Here is an 18,689-nt window from a genome sequence, read left to right on the forward strand (position 1 = left end):
TTACGATCTGCGTACTTTTCTGTGTGCGTTTTTGTGTCGTTTGTCTGTTGACCCTGTTTTTACTGGGGAAAGCACCCATGTGATACATTTGTAGGAAAATTGCTATATAAATTGAAGATTTATTGCAGAATTTTTAGACAGTAACAATATTCCTAGATTTCCTACTGCAGCAAACATTGGAGAATGAAAAATTCTAATTCTTAAATTAATTCTACCAGGTCACTCTTGGAAAAGAGATTTTTTTTTAAAATCTCAATGAGTTTCTTACCTGGTTAAATAAAGGAATGAATTTTTCAGGGGTAATTAAGCTTCACCTTTACACTGTTACTTCTCCAGTTTAAAAAAAAGAGAAATGAGTCTGCACCATTTTCCTTCTCTTTGTTTGTCACAGGGAAACGCTGACATTCGAACAAAAAGGAATTTGGACGCATGAAGTCATTTTCTCTTCCTAGCAAAAATGGGAATGTTGAAGTTTGCCAGTTATAGCCAGTTATACACTAACTGCCGTGTTTTTTTTTCAAGTGCAAAAGTCGAAGGCCACAATTATATTTGTTGCACAGTCCATCTTTTTTTTGTTTTTTGAGCAATTATGTTGTACAGTACATCTGCTTGACTGCGTCACCAGAACACAATGCATTGTGAATCTGACGGTTCATGCTGAGGACAACATCGCCATGCTGGAGCAGCCTCCCTACTGGCTATGTGCTTTTTCTTCTTTTTTTTTAACACCCCCACCCAAAAAAAAAAAAATGAGGGGGTGATTGCTTGGGTGGACCCTTTTTTGAAAACGTGGATGCCACCAAGATGAAGAGAGCTGCAGAGGATCTCAGAAGAATCCTTATGAGAACGTGTGAAGAGCGTGAGGGCTGGGAGAGAGTGTGAGACCAGAGGGGCTACTTTGAAGGGGAATATTTGTCATATATAGTTTTGAATTTGACATATCTTCTGTCATCTTTTGTGACATTTCCGACACACCTTGTATCTTGGATTATGTACTTGAAACAATATTGGAATTGTTTTATTCCTAGGATGTTGCCCATTGATGTAATATATAAAAATGTTTATGTAACAACTATTATTATTATTATTATTATTATTATTATTATTAATGCGGCATGGTGATTGAGTGGTTAGCACGTCCGCCTCCCAGTTCTGAGGACTCCGGTTCGAGTCCAGGCTCCGCCTTCCTGGGGGGAGTTTGCATGTTCTCCCCGTGCCCGCGTGGGTCTTCTCCGGGTATTCCGGTCTCCTTCCACATTCTAAAGACATGCATGGCAGGTTAATCGGGTGCTCCAAAATAATTGTCCCTATAGGTGTGCTTGTGAGTGTGGATGGTTGTTCGTCTCTGTGTGCCCTGCGATTGTCTGGCAACCAGTCCAGGGTGTAACCCCACCTACTGCCCAGAGCCAGCTGAGATAGGCGCCAGCACCCCTCCCGCGACTGGATGGATGGATGATTATTTGCAGTGATGGGGAGACAGGCGAGAGAGTGCTTGGTGATGAAATGGGGAAGTGCAGGAGAGCATACAGGGAAAAAGAGGTGAGCTTCGCACTCAGTGGACTGAGAGCAGACAAGTTCATACGAGGCGAAGGTAGAAGCAGCAAAGGCCAAATAGGAGGATATGCCAGGTTGGACAGTAAAGAGGAAGAGAAAGAACTGTATAGGTTTGCCAGAGAGGAACAAATATGGGAAGGATGTGCAGCAGGTTAAGCGTAAATGAAGAGAAGAGATGGAAATGTGCCATTAGTGCCCTGGATGGATGGAAAGAATACATGGATGAGTTGATGAATGAGGGGGAAAAAGAAAGAAAAACTTTTGGACTATAAATACATTTTAGAGTCTGTACTTTTTTACATTTAGTCAAGGAAGGAATGAAAGCAGTAAGTCTTTTTTTTTTTTTCACCTCTAGTTAGAATGTGAGTTCTTTTGCCACCTTTTAACATTTTACTAGTACTGTACTTTTGTTGGCGTATGAGAGGAATACTACTTGATGGCTCGCTTCAGTCACAGCTTCACCTTGAACGAGCGCGCCCGTGTGCGCGGTCACGTCAGCCATTTTTTTTTTTTTTTTTTTTTTTTTTTTTTTTTTTTTAAATCAACAAGAGAGACCACCCGGCAACACGGCGGCATCAGCTGGGCAACGAGCAAAGAGATTTCTTCATCATGACGGACGAACAAGAAATCATGTGCAAGTTAGAAAACATCCTGGAAGTACGGTAAGGCACGAAAACACGTCAGACGACCAAAAGCTCTGATGCTTGCGAAAGGTCAGCGAATGCAACACTAGCCAGCCAAATTGCCCCCCTTTGGCTGCTTTGTTACTCTGTTAAGCTAACAGCGGCTAGCATTGGTTAGCAGCGGCTGTGCTGCTCCTCCGCTTAAACGGACAACGCTCGCCCCCTTTTTGTTTATTTTCGACACGTCTTGGCGTAATTGCGTAGATGCGCACAGGCTGCAGCTGACACGACTGTATAATCATACGTTCGTCAGCGTTCCAGATGTGTAGGGAAATTCCAGATGTGGGCTGCGAAGCTGCTGCGGTCGAGCTAGCTAATTAGCTAGTAGCAATCCTGTCAGGACGTAACTCACTGTTCATTCATTGCTCGCTGGCTGAATCCTGCTCTATCTATTTATATATCTATCTATCTATCTATATATCTATCTATCTATCTATCTGTCTATCTATCTATTTATATATCTATCTATCTATTGGAATACTATTTGCAGTCAAACTGTACTGTATGTACAATGACACATTTATCTGCAGCTCATTTTATGTTTATGCTAAACATGACAAAGGTACAGTTAGTTGCATTACGATCACGGATCACGTTATCAATTTCACTTTTTCAAAAAGAGCATGCCGGTGCCATATATTCTGAGCAACAGTAAAGTCAAGCGCAAGTGATCGTAGCCTAGAGTTTGTTATTTGTTCTAACAGGGACTTAACCCGTTATCCCATAAATAAGTCACCAAAAGAATCACCGTGTGGTCGGGTTAGTTCATTTAAAAATGTTAGCTTTACGACTTCCGTTATAGCTACCATGGGCAAGGTTATAAGGCAATTTGTTTATTGCAATCTTCTGAATTATTTAGCCAGTCCCTCAGTAATAATGGTAAATACATTCTGATTTTCCACCACGGACGTATTTGAATCAACTTACCTGTTGAAATATGCTGTAGTCTATCACTAACCTTATCAAAACAGTAAAGTCACTGTAATTTTTTTTTTTTAACTACTTGTCAGCAACCCGTTTATGGGTTCCAGTCTACCTGTTGAGAATCACTGGATGCTGTTGTTTACAGGTTACCATTTATTGATTTTCTGATGTGAACAAGGTGAGTCAAGTGCATATTTTTTGTGCCACCAGGAACAAAACAGTCCAAATGCAGAAGATCAAGTCTCGTCTGAAGATTGAGTTTGAGGCTCTGGAGTCTGAGGAGAAGCATCTAAAGGAGTACAAGCAAGAGATGGATCTCCTCCTGCAGGAGAAGATGGCACATGTGGAGGAGCTGCGGCTCATCCATGCTGATATCAATGTGGTGAGTGCGAGTCAAAAATGACAAAGCGGCACCATTTTTTTTTGTCATCATCATTATTATTGCATGTGCTACTAGAATCTTCAACTAACTTTTATATGGGTGCACAAGAAAACAAATTGCTTTGACAAATTGTAAACAGTTATTTAGAGAGCTTAATTTAATTTAATATTATTTTGGTAATAATTTAAATCACAATTATTCAAACGATTATTTTTTGGTACAAAACAAGAAAATGTTTAAGCACTAAAATAAATAAACATTATAATTATATAAGTTCCTTTTGGACTGAACAGAATTTATAATATATATTATATTTATAATATCTATCTATCTATATATATATATATATATATATATATATATATATATATATATATATATATATATATATATTTATATTATATTATATTTATTTATTTATTTATAATTTTATGTTGGCAAAAACTTGAAGTTGGAGTGCAGCATGTGCACTGTGCAGTAGAACAATTATTTATTTTTTGGGGGGGAAAAAAACAAGAAAATTTTTAAATGTAAAAAAAAAAATATTAATACAAACAAAATTCTTTTAAATACTAATTAAGCAAGTTCCTTTTGGATTAAACAATTTATTAAATTAGTTATTCTAAAATAAAAATAAAAAAAAAGGTGCAAATGTATGAATTTAAACAACTGAAAAATTTGTCTGAATAATCTTTGTTTACGATTACGCTGATTTTGTAATCGTGAGGTGTCATAATTGAAATTGTAATTGAATTTCGATTAATTGCACAGCCCTCGGTGTAATTTTTGTTTTTCCAAAGATGGAAAGCACAATCAAGCAGTCTGAAAATGACCTGAACAAGCTGCTGGAAACGACTCGCCGCCTGCATGATGAGTACAAACCTCTGAAGGAGCATGTCGATGCGCTGAGGATGACTTTGGGACTGCACAGGCTCCCTCACCTCAACGAAGAAGAGGAGAAGCTCTCCCTGGAGTCAGTATCATAACACACCCGCACGGACACGCCCCGAGCCAATTCCAGTTTGCGGCACGGTGGATACTGACTGATATTTACACCCCAAAAAATTCTCTATGCAAAAAAAAAAAAAAAAAAAAGTGTCTGGGGCTCTTAATGAGTACAGAGGGGGAAAAAAAATGTTTTTTTTTTTTTTTTTTTTTTGATGGGTGACTTTGGGATGTGGGCGGTCCTAAAATATTTGAGTGCTTGTTCTTCTCAAGAAATTCTGTTTAACGCCTTGAGGGTTTTGTTGAGTCATATGAGCAAATCAAATCAGTTTCATTTAAATTCACAATTCACAACAGATGTTTAACTCGACATATGGAACAGGTCTAAAACCACACCGCACACACATTACAGCTAACTAACGCAACATGTGGCAATGGTAAATCTCTGTCTCAGGAAGAAACCTCGAGCAGAAGCAAGACTCGGTGTGGCGCTGGGTGGCTGTTTGCCGAAGACCAGATTATTGTACACGTGGGAGCGTAGTGCTCTATTAGTTTCATAAATTTACTGCAAGCAACTATAAGGTAAAAAAGTATTAAAGTTGCATGCATGAACATTTAGTGCTTTATAGATGAGAGGAAGGATTTTATATTCAATGCAACATTTTATCGTCAAGCCAGTGCAGTGAAGCCTGCACTGGACAAATAAGATCGTTTCTCCTCGATCAAGTCTCAGACTCGAACTGTAGCGTTTTGGGACCAGCTTCATTTTTGATGCAATATTGCGAAAGATGGCAATCGTTCATCACAGGTAGCCGTCTATATGGCAAATCATGTTTCATGTGAAAATGAAGCAAAAATTAAGGAATATTAGCGATTTAAAAAAAGAAAAAAAAAAGGAACAACCACTACTTTTAGCAACAATCAAAGTAAAATTTTCTACACTGCCAAAGTAGTACATGAATCATAAATATAATACAAGGAAATTAGTCGATATTTACAAATGTTTGTTTCTGGTGGCCGAGATTGCAGCTGGGGATATATGCCGATTTAGTATTTATGGACCAATGGAGATGGGTGTTTGGTAGGGGTGTGCCAAAAAAATCAATTCATAAAAGAAGTGAGATTCTCATTTAGTAATCGAATCGATATTAATATCCAAAAATCAATTTTATTTAAATTAGAAATGAAGAAGAAGCGGAAAAGGCAGTTGTAGCCCACATGCTGTTTTTGTGGAAAAAGGCACTTACAATACAAAATTAATAAATGTTTTAACAAAAAAAAAAAAAAGACACTTTAATGTCTCTATTTGTCATTTTGTCTTCAAAGCAGACTGGAGTAGATCATGACAATTTTTTGCATATCTGTAAATTGAAGCAGAAATCATTTGGCAATCAAATAATTTTGAATAGAAAATCGTTTGAATCGAAAATCGATTCTGAATCGAATCGTAGACCCAAAAATGGTAATCGAATTGAATCGTGAGACAGTCAAAGATTCCCAGCCCTCGTGTTTGGGCAGTTGCAGACTGGCCGAAAAATGGATCGGCCATTCGGGAAACTCCTGAAATTCCCAATGGCCATGCATTATGGAGGGTTGCGATTGAGCTGAAAGATTTTCTCTCGTGTGTTCTGAGCACCTGCTTCCATGCCGGAGTTGTTTTGAGCCGATCATTGCTGTCTGGAGGACTTGTGCCATACCGGAGCCGGGTCTGCATGTGCGTTATAGGACAGAGCGGTTCATCTGCAGTCTGTTTTTATCTAAAGATAGTGGTTGCTGGTTGGCTTAATTGGGAACATTTGAACTCAGACGTCTCCTGCAAATTCTAATCGAGAGGTTGTTGTTTGCCGAATCGGTGATCATCGATCGGTTGTTGACCAGCTCGATGGGCTGCTGACCATCACTGTCATTCGGTTCTTGGGCCACAAATGCTGTCAGACTCCCGAATGCGACGTCTCGCTGCTCGAAAAGTAATTCTGCAATCTTTTTTTTTTGTTTTTTTTTGTTCCTTTTAGTAAGCGCCTATTGAAATTGGCCTACTGAAGGCGTGCTAGAGAAAATGGAATCACACCTCATACGTCGTGGGTGTTACGATTTTCAAATAAAGTGACACATCTGCATGAAATGAGCTGCAACAAAGAAAATTCAGTTCATTTTTGACAATAACAAATATTTAGTGAACATTGATTGAACGTAAAATATGGCAATGTGTTGTGATGATGGTGGAAGGAATTATTTTGTGGTACGTTGATGGATATAAAGCCGAGCCATTAGATTTGTTCTTCAGTGAATTGTACTCCATCACAAACCCATTCTAAAAAGAAACCAGAGAGCATAATGAAATAGGATACCACGTCTTTTTTTTCCCAGCCCTTCCCCGCCTTTTGCACAAACACTCGCATTAAAACACTCTCACTGGTTGTACATTTAAAAAAAAAAAAAAAAAAGGAACACGAGCTTGTTTTCTTTTGTGTTGATGCACCTGATGTGCGATGATGGGATGGCGTTTGTGCGAGATCCTGCAAACGAGACTCACGTCCGTCTTGGCTTTGCCTTCAACAGTTACTTTGAGAAGCAAAAAGCAGAGTGGCAAAAGGAGCCGCACGAGCCGGCCATCCCGGAATCCCTCGCCGCCGCCGCCGCAGCGGCGCAGCAACTTCAGGTGTCCCGGAAACAAGATGCCCGCCAGACGGCCACCTTCAGGCAGCAGCCGCCACCCATGAAGGTATCCGCCGGCCTAAAAAGCACCAGTCCAGTGCTGGGATTGCATTGGCATTACACCGTTTTATAAAATTCATTGCAAATACTGTGGTACCTTGACGAACAAGTTTTAACTCATTCACTCCCAGTCATTTTCACGGAAGCAATCCATTTACTGGATTTTGACGGTTTTTGCAAGGCCCACAGAGTATTGTGTTCTATTGCTATAAAATAATGGAATCTACCAAAAGAAAAAAATCGTATCTCTTATTTCATCAGGAAAAAAAAAAAAAAAAAAGTATGTTTCTATCTGTTTCCGTTTTGCGGCAATTAGCATTAGAATATAGCTTAAAGTTTCATTACAAATCTGTTTGATCTCTTATACTCTGCTGCCATCTGCTGGCTGTTTTTGTAATAACTGCCATTTCTTCAAGTGTTTCCTTCAGTTGAGAGGCGACATCAAAGCCTTCTGAATACTCTAGCATAAACCCAAAAAAAAAACAAAATAAAAAAAAACGGATAAATACGTCTTTGGGAGAAAATGAGTTAAGTTGCTTCTCAAGCAAGCTTGTAACATTAAATATATTCACCATTGAAATGATTTAATGACTTGAAATGACATGAATCTGTTCCAGCCCCACAAAAAAAAAAAAAAAAAAAAGCACCCCACAATGTTTGTCAAAAAGGCAAGCTTTGACAACATAATAAAAAATACAATATTTTTCGGGCTACAAGTCACTCAGAGCATATAAATAGGAGCAATAAAAACAAAATGCATGATGAAGACGAAGAAAACCGATTGGTTGTTCTCAGAAATTAGAGTCAATATACACACTTTTGTAGTTTGTGTCGATCATGGTGTCCAGTTCAATTGCAAGAGATCATATAATAAAATAGATGAATACATTTTTGCATACTAGTTCAACACACAATTTTTTTTTTCATGTCATCGCTGTCCTGTGAAAAACACTTATGTCCATTTTTTTTCATTTTTGTAAATTGTATTTATTTCTTCTTCTTCTTCTTCTTCTTCTTCTTCTTCTTCTTCTTCTTCTTCTTCTTCTTCTTCTTCTTCTTCTTCTTCTTCTTCTTCTTCTTCTTCTTATTATTATTATTATTATTATTATTATTATTATTATTATTTTATTTATTTTTACAACCTAAAAAGACATCCCAAAAATGTTTATTAAAAAAAAAAAAATGGACATAAGTGTTTTCCCCGATATTCTTGTGTGAATCAGCAGGATTTTCAAAGCACAGCTGCAGGAATTTCATATTTTGTGAAGCCATCGGCAGAGCAGCTGATCCTCGAAAACAACAACCGACATTGTTTCCATCTGTTTTAACCAATATTTATTTATTTATTTATTTTTTACACCAGTAATTTTTGTACATATAATTTATCATTTGTACCCGTTTTGTTTGGTGTCCCGAGCACGCGGTTCTTCCCTCCGACTGGTCGGAAACTCGTTGTTCAAATGTAAAAAAAATAAAATAAAAGTGTGTTTTTTTTTCCTGTAATTAATATCAATCGTTGCTTTGAAGTCTCAGCGCAGATTTGAAAGTCTGTTTTGATTACCCCAGAACTCAGCTAGTTAATTAGCTTTTGTCATTCCTGTTAACGAAAGAGAACACACTGTGATTTGCGACATTCTGGATACTTTTTAATAAAGCAAGGTAGATGTTTGTAAATAATTAAAACTAACTTCACATTTATATTAATTTAAAAAAAAAAAAAAAGTTCCAAATAGGAACACAACAAAATTGATCTATAATCCAATGGAACTGCAAAAAATGTCGGGAAACAAAAATTAATTTAAAAATGAATCTTTCATCCCAGCCCAGCAGGCGACTTCATTAGTATGTGTAACAACTGCTTGCTCGACCACCTCCAAATCTCAATAATGTCTTTTGCAAACCATTCCTCGGCGTGCCGCTCTTTGTGGCTATCGCGATTCGTGAAAATTTGTGAATGATTGATGCCCTAAAAAGTGTGTCTAAATTAATCTCTTCAACTTCAATCATCCTGCTGTTACTGATGGCCGACGTTAGCTACTCCTTCTCAAATATTTTCTGTCATGCCCCCCCTAGGAAGAAGAAAACATCTCCCCCCCCATACGCTTTGTCATATTTCCTCGTCTTAGCTTTCGGGTGACTTTCGCTTGCCTGCCCCCTAATGTAGTGGAGGTGCAATTGCACTTTATTCTAAGACAGTAAAAAAAATAAAAACATAAAAAAGCATGTTCCCCGAGGTCAAATGAACCCCCTGGAGGGGCCCGCCCCACTATTTGAGAAGCACTGTCCGATTCTAACATTCACTTTGGAAGGCAAGGCAGCATCATACGGCATGACAGAAAGAACATGAAAATCCACAATGAGGTGTGAATGTGTTTGTTTTTCATGTAATATGTTCTGCAGAAAGATTTGTGAGGAGGTGAGACCACGAATCAGCGGGTGTTTCCTCTCCTTTTGTTTGAGAAGTCGTTTTCGTAGTCATTTGTTTTGGTCATCACGTACCTGCACTGAATATTAAACAATATGCGTCCAGATTTTTGCATGGAAACGGACGGTAACGATGTGGTTTTTGCGCTTTTGAGAGCCGTTTTCAAATGTCTTTTGAGTTTTGAGACTAAACACAAGTCTCCTTTATGCTCACTTGTAGGCTTGCCTGTCGTGCCACCAGCAGATTCACCGCAATGCTCCCATCTGTCCCCTGTGCAAGGCCAAGAGCCGCTCACGCAACCCCAAGAAGCCCAAGAGGAAGCCGGACGAGTAGATCCTTTTTTGTGTTTATTTGCTGCAAACTGGCCCCAGCGTGCTCAGAAGTGACAGAAGCCGCGCGTTACAATTTGGCTCAGCGTATTATTGCTACTGTAGCTTATTCGATATCAGTTTAGCGCTGAGCCAGGGTTGGGCCATGTGCGTTTCGATCTGTGCTTTTCGTGTGTTAATATGTAACTGGATGACTTCCTCATTAGCTTTATTATCTCTCAATTGTGTTCCTGCAATAATATAACAAAACCAATCCAACAAAGCAGGCAGTCATTTTTGTCATGTTTATAGCCTTAGAGATAAAGAACAGACATTTCTGTTGACTTTTTTTTTTTTTTTTTTTTTTTATTCATTGCTTGCATGCTTCTGTGGTTGTCAATTGTGATTTGTGCCAAAAAATCAAATAAAATAAATAATGTTTTATGTTTACAATGTTAAAGGTGCAGTCTGCCAGTTTTACTCAGGAAAATGTACTTTTTAAATACAGGATTTAAACAAAATACTACTCAATTTACAGATCTGGGCTTTTCTTAACATTTGGGGGTGATTTTGTGATTTTGATTCACACATGTAAGCTTCTGTGAGTGATTGAAAATAATAATAATAATCCGTGCGTGCTTTCAAATTGCCGCGGGAGTGACGTCATGCAACCCGGTCCCGTTTGCGACACCCCCCCCGCTCTGCAATTGGACACCGTCTTTCCACAGAAACGTCCCGCTGTTTACAAAACAAACACAAAATGGCAAAAAACAAAACAAAATTACCACTAAAGATTAACATAAACCCAGATGTGTAGACTGAGAGAAAGTTAAAGTGTGTACATCCTGTATTTCAAAAGTGCATTTCCGTGAGTGAAACCGGCATACTAGGCCTTTAAAGTGACCATATGGGGAAAAAACAGCCAGACGTATTTGCTTTAAATTGTGTTGTAAGTTTTAATACGGTGATATGAAAATAAATGTTTCTTTTGTAACTAAAATGGACAAGTTGTTATTTTATATTAGACAACTTTTCATCTTCAAGATATCAGAATCCAACCAAAACTTTTTGGACTCGGGTATCATTTTGTTATCTATGTGGCTTGCACCACCCCTGACCAAAGTTCTTTTTCTCGTCGCAATGTGTGCAGTGCAAATGAAAAGGCAGAGTGACTTCACAGGCCTCACGTAATGCTCGCTTCACCTGGCAGTGAGCAGGAGACAAACAAAGCCACGTTAAACAGGAAGGTCAAACGTGGATGGGAAAAAGAACAACGGGCTGTGAAAATCAATAACTGGAATGATGCGCTTGTGTAACGTGAATCTCAAGCAAAGCCAATCTATTTATCTTGTGGTCATTTTGCGAACAAATTGTGGAAAAACGTCTTCATCTCCATTGGCCAATCGGGTTGGTGTGGCCTGCATAATTAAAAATCAAAGACATATTTGACTCCACCTTAACGTCGTCGCTCGCATTGTACAAACGTCGTGCCTGTCATGTCTGCTGCTATCTGTCGGAAAAAAAAAAAAAGACAGAGAGGTCCTGCCAAATGAGTTCCTGTAGTGTTTTTGTCACAGTAACCCCTCATTTCATCTGTTGCCAGGGCAACTCCACGTTCCTCCGTAGTTGCTAAGGCGACCGCAGGTTGCTGTGACCCGCATATTTCCACAAAATAGTTCCTCCCGAATCCAGAGAGGGGCATTGGAGGGCGACGAGGCGTTTTTCCACAAACTCGACTAACGTGCGCACTCCTAAAAGAAAAGGAATTGTTCGAAAAGGGTTCGAGAGCATCAGATTAAAACGCATTGGGTGTCTTCCGGGAGACGTCAATATCAGAGATGTTTGGACCCGGGCCATATAGCTCATGGGTGTATTTAGTCTGCCTTGCAGTGTCTGGTACTGCAATTGTGTCTTCGTTCTGATAAAAGTTTTCAAGGCCACAGAAACCCGTTACTCCTCACATTGACCACAGTGGGAAACAGAAAGCGTACACACACGCACGCACACGCGGCATTAACATGAGCCAGAGGCCACCGAACGAGAGGAAAAGGCCAGACTGAACTCGTTTGCTTTCTGTTGGGTTAAGTGCGCTGCATACGAACCTTCACCTTCTCATCGACTCTAATTTTGACCCTCAGCATTAAAACGATCCAGACCTGGTTGCCAAATCTTAACGTCAACGAAGGCCTCACATTAATGCTGCTGCTGGTGGGTTTGGATAATCTGGATAATTTCTGAAATCAATATTTTACAAATGCGTAACAAATGTAATAACATATACATAATGGCCTTTACTGCTTCCAGGCGGGAAAACTTCAATTTGGCAAAATCCCACTAACCCTAACCAACGTTAACCATAGAAAGCGTGACTATTTTTATTTTGTACACATGTGATACATAGTTGGGTCATGGCGCTACATCTGTGTCGCCTACAGCGAATCATATTTGAGCAGTGTGTCCTGCCTAGAACGCCAGTGGGACTGAAAATAAAGCACCAGCACGACTGATTCTGGCACATTAGATTCAAATGGCAGCACATAGAGAACGACAAAATGTTCATCCATTTTCTTGACCGCTTATTCCTCACAAGGGTGCTGGCGCCTATCTCAGCTGGCTCTGGGCAGTAGGCGGGGTTACACCCTGGACTGGTTGCCAACCAATCGCAGGGCACACAGAGACGAACAACCATCCACACTCACAAGCACACCGACTGGACAATTCGGAGCGCCCAATGAACCTGCCATGCATGTCTTTGGAATGTGGGAGGAGACCGGAGTATCCGGAGAAGACCCACGTGGGCACGGGGAGAACATGCAAACTCCACCCAGGAAGGTCCGAGCCTGGACTCGAACCGGAGACCTCAGAACTGGGAAGCGGACGTGCTAACCACTCGACTACCGTGCCGCACGACAAAACATCCACATACATAATACAGAAAGTAGCCCGGCCAAGAGAAATACTACAAAAAAATGGACAGGATAGACTCATTGTTATAAATTTCGTGGAACATTTAGTAGAATTGAAGTACCAGATTTACTCTAGAACATAACCGTTAATTGTCTCTATCACACAATCGTCTCTATCACGATCCTAGAAATAAGTCATATCAATAAAATCAAACTACAAACTGCAACAAAAACAAAATTCCTTATGCTTGCCCACAAGGAGCAAGGAAGACAGTCACATGGAAGAAAAAAACATTTACACCAAATTGTTTTCTTCAATTTCTTGTTCATTTTAATGTCTAATACAGCTAAAAGTGTATCATGTTACTAAAAGACACAAAAAAACATGAAGTGACTAAAGACAATAGGCAATAGCTATTGATGTAATTTTGGTCATAATTATCACTTGTCACACAAGCTAGTAGTAGTAGTACAAAAAATAAGCACCTTTAATTGCAGATTCACATGGCAGAACATTTATGAAAAAACCGGAAGAGATAAGGATGTGGTCACATTAATTATTTATTTAGTAAATTATTTCAGAAATATTCAATTTCCCAACAAATGTGAGGCCTCAGAAAGTACCGTCTAAAGAAAGAAAGAAAAAAAAAAAAAAAAAGTACCATCTTCTTTTGTGTTCACAACATAAACACTTCCTGAAATCAATGTGTCACTATCGCCATCAAGTGGAGATAAAACGAGGATGCACTTTCAACAAGTTACAGTACAATTGATTGATTGATTGATTGATTTTATTGTATTTTTTTTTTAGTCTTTTTGACTAATTTTGTCTGCTGGATGTTTATGACAGCGAGATTGTTAGCCCAAGTCATTTCAAAAAGAAAAAAAATGTTTGGAAATATGGACCGATTGAATTACAAATATGTCAAAACAAATGTCTGTTTTCTGTTTATGGTTATTGCACATGATGCACTCACTTTTTAACTACTGGTTATACCTACAAAAAAATAAAAAATAAAAAACAAAAAATAAAAAACTTGTTTTCGCACTTCAAAATGTTTGCTTTGTTCTTGTTTACAGCAAAACTGATATTTATGTTTATGTACAGCACTTTGTACACAGCAATGCCTGTTCTTAAAGCGCTTTATAAATAAAGTTGAGTTGAGTTGGTGAAGATTTTTCCGGTTTAAGTTTTAGTATTACACCACTGACAGTACGATATTTAAAAAAAAAAAAAAGAAGAAGACAAAATGAACTTTGTACTCACATTTAATTGACACTGTCGTGCTCTCAAATAATGTAATCTCTCTCGTGAGTATTCACAGTGAATGGCAACTATCGGGACTATGTGCACAAAGAATGTGTTGCTGCATTCTTATGAGGACGTGGTTGGGTTTGGCTAAAGAACAGCTGTGGAAACGTCTCACATGCAGTCACACAGCTGACACGATCAAACGGCTTCTGTTGGGAAACTGGGGGCCACTTGGGGGAGATGATGGCAGTGATGCAAAAATGTTTGGCTTGTATTCACCTATAACTGTGGCAAATATATACATACTCATTAATTTTGAACACTTTCCCTCCAAGGACAACGTGACCACGATTGATAACATTCTTCACACATTCTTGCATATAGATATATAATCAACACGTCTATATTATTTGTGTTTTTGTCCTGGACACACACACGCAAATCAGTGTCACTTGGTCTATCACCTTTCTAATTTTAAGCCTGAGCTTCAACTCTCCAAGAATGGAAGTTGAGCCAGGCCCATCTGTGGCCTAAATTTAGCCTGCGCCAACCCTGAAGTTTTCGCCCCTTCAACACATGCACACACACGAACACGCCATCGAGCACCTTTCCCAACTGATTCTTTGCATGCATCACACAAACAGGATTTTCCCTACGTGCAGTATGTGTTTCCTTTCCTGAATGTAACTTGGAAGGCGATGACGTTGACTTCGCTTGGAAATAACTTCAGCCCAATAAGGTGAGTCTCGAATGACCTTTTTTTTTTTTTTCTTGTTTATTACAAATATAATGCAGCTTTTTCACACTATTGTTCTGCTTTTACTTGGATGATGTCAAACTGGTCGTGGCATGAATATATCACAATACAAAATGTAATTACGCCTTAAAATGTAATAAAATTCACACTTTATAAAAAAAATAATAATAAAAAAATAATAACATAATAATTTCACCAATAATGTAATCAAAACAATCCTCACTGATATGCTGTTAATGTATTTCTTTATTAGGTCTACATTATTTTCAAGTGGGTCTTCTCTCTCTCTCACTCTCTCAAAACTGATAATGTAACATTTGATAGATATGTTCATTTTCAGTCCAAAGTTCTGCTTTTTGTTTTGAGAATCTAAGACTCTCTTAAAAATAAATAAATAAATAAACAAATAAATAAAAATAGACTCTAAGACTTTTAATATTCATCCACAAGTTCCACAACAAAAATTGTACTGTTAAATTTTTTTGTGTTAAATGTTCAGTGTGTTTTTTTTTGTTTTTTTTTAAACACTGACCTATTTAACAGGAAATCAGAGTTGATTAATTTAGTGTTAGACCAACTCTGCAGTTATTCGAAGTCAAAGCAAGCTCCGCCCACTGGATGAGAACTGCTCTGCTGCAGACATCTGGGAATGCAAAAAAAAGTATTACAGTTAAAAATGCACCTGCTCTTTTTTAGTTATTTTTTTATTTAATAAGTTTACGTTCATGTGTATTGTTAAACAATGACACACCTGTTAAGTTCACTGTTACATTAGTCTTTAGTGTTGCTAAAGCAATAAATAATAATAATAGTAGTAAATAGTCATAAATTATAGTGGTAAATAAATTATAATAAAAATATTACAATATTAGTATTTTTTTATTAGATTATTAATTATTAATGTTCAGGCTTGATTACATTTTCATGAAATTACTACGAGGTTTCTGTGAGTAAACACATTTGTGTTGAAATGGACACAAACGAAGATGACGGATATGTTTTGAGTACCTAAATGCAGATGGAAGCTTTTTGACTCACACCAGCCCGGAGGTGAAAAATGTCTGCGGGCGGAGCTGTCGACATGAGTTTGATGGACATCTCCAAGATCTTCTCGCTGCTGCAGCCCAAAGAGGAGGACGATGAAGGCAACGAGCTGAGCCAAGCCTTGAACAACGCCGTGAGCGCCCACAACGTTCCCCTTCTCGCCGAGCTCCTTTCTCGGGAGAGCTGCAGGAGGGCTGTCAACATTCGAAGTGGCTGGGGGGTCCCCGTCACCCCCCTGCGGACCGCCGCCGCCCTGGGACGCCTCAAGTGCTTGGAGCTCCTACTGGAGCATGGAGCAGAGGTGAGATGTGTCAAGCAGCTGTTGGTGATGTACAGCAGACTCATATTGGGCTGGTAAACAAACGTATTCGCATTCAAACGCGTTCATCCGTCGACATTTGACGCCCGTTTAGCATATTAGGCATTCAAGCTGCAGGATTAGAAGAGACCACCTTCCACGCGACATCAGATCATTTCACTGATCTCATTTTATCGTTATCGACTGTGACAGACCAGAGCGAGACTTACAATAAAACAAATTAAATGAATCAAACGCAAACAATTATACAATAATTTGTGCACAGCATTTACGTTTATAATTAGAATATCACAGTTGAGAAATTAATGCACGTGAATGAGATCCTTTTACATAAAAGAAATTCTTCTCAGGAATACACAGTATGCTAAATTAACCTTTTTTTTTCCCCTTGAACAATTTTATGTTTTATATAGTGCTGTCAAAGTTAAAGCGTTAACTAATTAATTGATCACAAAAAATGAGCGCATTAATTATTGTATTACCACAGATTAATCACACTATTAACTCATTCACTCGCCGCCATTTTCACTGAAGCAACAACCCCTTTGGTCTCCGTCTGTTTTACTGGATTTTGACTGATTTTGGGCCCACAGAATATTGTGTTCTATTGCTATAAAAACATGGAACCTACCAAAAGAAAGATTAGCATCTCTTCTTTCATCAGGAAAAAAAATGTTTATCTGTTTCCATTTTGCATCAATTAGCATTAGAATACAGTTATCAATACTCATTCACATTCACAAAAAGAGCTTATTGCAACATAATCCTGGCTGATCTCTTATACTCTGCTGCCACCTGCTGGTCGTTTTTTTGTAATAACTACCATTGCTTTAAGGCACCTCTTCATATCACAAGCTGCATCAAAGCCTTCTGTATGCCCTTGCATTAAAAAACAAACAAACAAACAAACAAAAAAACAACAACGTATAAATACGTTTTGGGGAATGAAGGACAAAGTATTATAAAACGTATTTACGCGTTTTGGGGTTTCAATGAGTTAATTTTGACCGCAGATGATCCTTTTTTAGCCGACAGCGGATGGTTACGTTAAAGGTAGCCGTTCGAGTTTGAGCAATAAACATAATTACATGCATTCAAGTAAAGCATTTAATAAATGTTTACATATGCCGTAGGTCATTTATTCCCATTTTAAATGATGCAAGTAATAAATTGATTAGAATGAGCGTGTGCAGTGGATATCAATTTTTGAAGACGTTGAAAAAATTATAACACATAACAGGTGCGATTCGAATTTAGCGGGCAAAATATGTTGGGGGGGGGGGGATCTTTTTAAGTCAGTGATTAATCGTGATTCATCAAAATTCCAAGATGTGATTAATCTGATTAAAAAATGTCATCGTTTGACAGCTCTAGTTTTATGTTTACGGCTGCGGATGCAGAGACCACACGAATAGAATTGGAACGATTCAAGTTGTCTTTGTTGTCCAGATCGACAGCCTGGACGTGAAAGCCCAGACGCCATTATTGACAGCTGTTAGCGGCAAACATCTGGACTGCGCGGCGGCTCTCCTGAAGGCCGGAGCCGACCCGAACGGCAGCCCGCACAACAACTGCCCGCCGGTGCTGACGGCGGCCCGCGAGGGCGACGCGGACATCCTGCGTGAGCTGCTCGTCTTCGGCGCCGACGCGGACGTCCGAGCGAAAGCCGCACCAGAGTGGGCGTCGAATGCCGCAACATGCGGGGGGCCTCTTTACATGGCCGCCGTGTACGGACATCTGGACTGCTTTAAGCTCCTCCTCCTCCACGGAACCAACCCCAACTATAACTGCACGGATGAGAAGATGCTGGCCCGATTGAAGCGGCCAAAGACTGTGCTGGAGGCGTGTTTGCGTTACGGTTGCGGCGTGGAGTACGTCCAACTTCTGATAGACTTTGGCGCAGATGTTTATCTTCCTACGCTCATCATTGACAAGACGACAAAGCAGAACGAAGCCTTGGCTCTGTTACTCAAAGCAAGAGGTAAAGACCCCGATGATTGTCCACTGCTTTTTGTCACGACACAAATTTCATCTGTCTCTCTCATTTCGTGTCTTCCTGCACCAGTTTGTCCCAAACCTCTGATGTCACAGACTCGCCTGGCAATCCGCAGATGTCTTCATGTCGCTAACAAAGAGCCTGCCATTGACAGTTTGAATATTCCTCTCATCCTGAGGAATTACCTGAAGCACAACACGTCGGAACACGTGGGATGTCGCCGTTAGCATCAGGACAAAAGCAGCACTCTTGTTTTTGTTTTTTGTTTTTTTTTGACTGCCAAAGACGTCTAACTCATTTGCTCCCAATAACGTATAAATACGTTTTTTAATGTTCTAAGTGTCCCAAAGACGTATTTATATGTTTTTATGTTTTTTTTATGCTAGAGCACACAGAAGGCTTTGATGCAGCCTCTCAACTGCAAAGAACGGTTGCAGAAATGGTAGTTATTACACAAACGGCCAGCAGGTGGCAGCAGA

At 39.2% G+C, this 18,689-nt stretch overlaps 2 protein-coding genes across 2 annotated transcripts; both read left to right on the top strand.

Moving 5' to 3' along the window:
- Positions 1-2,079: 2,079 nt before the first annotated feature.
- Positions 2,080-10,936, top strand: zc4h2 (zinc finger, C4H2 domain containing). Its single transcript, XM_077532446.1, has 5 exons — positions 2,080-2,216; positions 3,372-3,543; positions 4,344-4,516; positions 7,048-7,210; positions 9,848-10,936. Exons 1-5 carry the CDS (start codon positions 2,164-2,166, stop codon positions 9,959-9,961), a joined length of 675 nt encoding a protein of 224 aa, XP_077388572.1. The 5' UTR covers positions 2,080-2,163; the 3' UTR covers positions 9,962-10,936.
- A 4,902-nt stretch (positions 10,937-15,838) lies between these two features.
- On the top strand, positions 15,839-18,445 carry asb12a (ankyrin repeat and SOCS box-containing 12a). Its single transcript, XM_077532479.1, has 3 exons — positions 15,839-16,196; positions 17,664-18,195; positions 18,280-18,445. The coding sequence occupies exons 1-3, from the start codon at positions 15,909-15,911 to the stop codon at positions 18,435-18,437; spliced, it is 978 nt and encodes a 325-aa protein (XP_077388605.1). The 5' UTR covers positions 15,839-15,908; the 3' UTR covers positions 18,438-18,445.
- Positions 18,446-18,689: the final 244 nt, after the last annotated feature.

Source organism: Festucalex cinctus, chromosome 9 (assembly GCF_051991245.1).
Source record: "Festucalex cinctus isolate MCC-2025b chromosome 9, RoL_Fcin_1.0, whole genome shotgun sequence".
Lineage (NCBI taxonomy): Eukaryota > Metazoa > Chordata > Actinopteri > Syngnathiformes > Syngnathidae > Festucalex > Festucalex cinctus.